The sequence below is a fragment of the Theobroma umbraticum genome, unplaced genomic scaffold (genome assembly GCF_002168275.2).
Source record: "Theobroma umbraticum cultivar Fairchild unplaced genomic scaffold, ASM216827v3 scaffold_86.0, whole genome shotgun sequence".
In the NCBI taxonomy this organism is placed as follows: Eukaryota; Viridiplantae; Streptophyta; class Magnoliopsida; order Malvales; family Malvaceae; genus Theobroma; species Theobroma umbraticum.
Genome location: NW_018397263.1, coordinates 58,006 through 60,744, shown reverse-complemented (window position 1 = coordinate 60,744; position 2,739 = coordinate 58,006). Strand labels below are relative to the sequence as shown.

At 41.5% G+C, this 2,739-nt stretch overlaps 1 protein-coding gene across 1 annotated transcript; it reads right to left on the bottom strand.

The window, feature by feature from the left end:
• Window positions 1–809: 809 nt before the first annotated feature.
• Window positions 810–2,710, bottom strand: LOC110420591 (thiocyanate methyltransferase 1-like). Its single transcript, XM_021433959.2, has 6 exons — window positions 2,501–2,710; window positions 2,265–2,365; window positions 2,091–2,190; window positions 1,791–1,837; window positions 1,552–1,630; window positions 810–1,367 (listed from the first exon to the last, which is right to left on the bottom strand). The coding sequence occupies exons 1-6, from the start codon at window positions 2,567–2,569 to the stop codon at window positions 1,314–1,316; spliced, it is 450 nt and encodes a 149-aa protein (XP_021289634.1). The 5' UTR covers window positions 2,570–2,710; the 3' UTR covers window positions 810–1,313.
• Between the last annotated feature and the right edge of the window lie 29 nt (window positions 2,711–2,739).

Here is a 2,739-nt window from a genome sequence, read left to right as displayed (position 1 = left end):
AAGAACTTTCCGACTTGAGTCTCCCTGAGAGGGTGGGGCCTGAGCTCCAGGAAAGGTGGGCGGCCGGGGTGGACGGTTGCGCGCATAGGGACCTTGAAAATACCGGTGCCGCCACCAGCGCCAATGAACTCTGGCAAAGTGTGGCATTGGCGGGGATCATCGGGGCCACCATCCAAGGAGAGGTTCTGGTCGAGCCTCTGGGAGTGAGAGCCGATGATATATTCTTCAGCAGAGGGAGCGTTGTTAGAAAAGGAGGAGGAGTGCTGGAAGAACTCATCATCGGAAGAGTCGTTGTTGTAGTAATTATGGTCGAGGGGCTTGGGGATGTCATCCAGGCTGTGCTTGCGGACTTGGTGGTAACGCTTCTGGGCGTAGGGGGCGCGTAGCTGCTGACTATAGGAGTGGATGTTGCGTTGGGGAGTTGGGGCAGAGCTGAGGCGGGCGAGGGCATCCCTGTCGTCATCGTCGTCTTGGATGATATGTTCATCCATTATTAGTAAATGTCGTCTCACAGATATATAAATCTTTTCTTTTCAACAGTTTGATCATAAAAAGGAAAGCAAGAGGGAAATGAAATGAAAGTGAGAATGGGAGAGAGTCTAAGGAGAGAGGGAAAGTGGGGGAGAGGAGGAGAGCACGTTGCATTAAGTGAGAGCGAGGACGTAGGCGGGACAATCTGAGGAGCTTAAGGACAGGAATGTTTCTTCTTTTTTTAAGACTTTTAACTGCAACGCAACCTGAATGCTACGTGCATTTGTCTTGTCTCATGCTCGTCGCTGCCTGCCCGACCTTCCTCTTTCATTTTGCATTCACGCACCACGTGCGCTCTCAGCCTCTCAAATTTTACTACTATCGTGGAGTCAGTCGTACTACTAGTACTTGTTTTTCTTTCCTTCTTTCTCTCTTTAGTTTACGATAATTTATCTCTAATCCAACAAATTTCCAGGGCACTTTACTCCGCCGATCCAATGCCAAATGCCATTCTATATTAGTATATCCGTTCGCTGTAAATACCATCTTCTATGTAAGCTTTTGTACGGTGTACTCTTTATTTAAGAAAAACACCATTCCCACATGAAATCCAACGACAATTAATTTACTCGTCAGGCAACACTTCTTTAACTGGTGATTTCGGTGGTGATTTCGGTACATAAAACAATGCTTTTTTTCCCCCTTTTATTTAAAGGTAAAAGGAGGACATCAAATAAAACATAACATGCATCATCTGTATGTCTTCCAATTTCAGATAAACTGTATGAATGAAATCAATCTCCTAACTTAAGCACCCGCTTCTCAATAGCCAACCATCGTTATCACAGGGACGACTGACCTAGAGCTCTTTTCCATCTTCCAAGCTTCTCTCTTCCCTGTTGAAGGAACTACTAGTTATACATCCTTTAACACAACCATTATACTTGATGATAACCAATGTATAGTAAACATGTAAAGCTTACAAGCTGCTATATATGGTCTTTACTATAGTATACATTCAAGGAAAAACGCGGGTGCGGAACTGCAGAAAAGCTACTGACTGAAACCATGTTACCATACCTTTCTAACTTCAATAGCCCATTTATTATCAGCGATCGATATTGCCTCAAAGCCCATTGGATGCAACACGTCTTCATAGCTGCATGGTTCAAAGTTCAAACAGATGGGATGGATTCATTCTTGTGTCAACACATAAATATCTCCCTATTTGATTAAAATTACAAGCAAAGCCATGGAAATAGGATTGGAAAATACAGAACAGGATCTAGATGAAAACAGAAAAGGAGGCAGAAAACTACTTTGCAATTGATACTTTATACGGGGGTCCACCAGCATGATCATCCATCTGCCATCAAATAATTATGCTCTCACTTACAGTGACATGACAAAGAGTAGAGTAGCAAAATCTCACTTTAATTAGTACAAACTTCTGTGGAAAATGTAAGTGCTTTACAGATTCAAAACCATAGCTACATGTAATTTGTAAAGAAAAACTGATCAAACGCAAAAAAAATCACCATGATAACGAGGTGTCCCTGAATGAGCGGAAAAGGAAACAAGAAAGAAAGGACAAATCATAAAACAACAAAGATGCTTACTGGAAACATCAATGTAATAAGCTCTCCATCTGGTTTTAAAAAATTTTGGATTTGCTGTGCCCATGCTGATCTCATATCTGGCTCAATGGCACAAAAAAACCTGCATATTCAATTAGATTGCAATGATCAAGAGGTTTTTGTAATGGGATAACAGCCAACTCTAAGATGACTTACGTATAATCAAAAATAAGATCAAACAAGTCTGTTGGGTGCCAGGTGAAAAAATCTGCCTTTATGAAGGTAAAATAATCTGCGTTTGGTAACGTGGAAGACATCTGGAATTGACAACCAAACAGAAAATAGATTAAGCAATTTTCAGAAAGAACTAAAACTAGCACAAATAGCTTTAAATTGGAGCTGCTACTCTATAAAACTTGTTAAATTGGGAGGACTGCAAAGGCCACACTTGCCTGCTTTGCTTTCTTTATTGCCTCCTCGGATATGTCCAGTCCAACAACGTAGCGTCCAGGGCATGCCATCTCCACTACATCATAGCCCTGTCATATTTCAGCAATTTATTCCTGTTTAAATCACTAATATAAGATGCTAGCAGAGGTTTTAGGGAAGAAATATGATGAGCATAATTGCAGAGAGAGAAGTAAAGGTGGTACCAATTCGCATAGTGAATGCAGTTGCATTTTGAAAGCGA

Excerpts from the sequence above, each read along its gene's own strand:
- LOC110420591 (XM_021433959.2), bottom strand. The coding sequence starts at position 2,569 with ATGGCATGCCCTGGACGCTACGTTGTTGGACTGGACATATCCGAGGAG. Across the intron at positions 2,191-2,264 it reads GATCTTATTTTTGATTATAC|GTTTTTTTGTGCCATTGAGC; the intron begins GTAAGTCATCTT and ends TTGAATATGCAG. Across the intron at positions 1,368-1,551 it reads GGGCTATTGAAGTTAGAAAG|GGAAGAGAGAAGCTTGGAAG; the intron begins GTATGGTAACAT and ends TTCCTTCAACAG.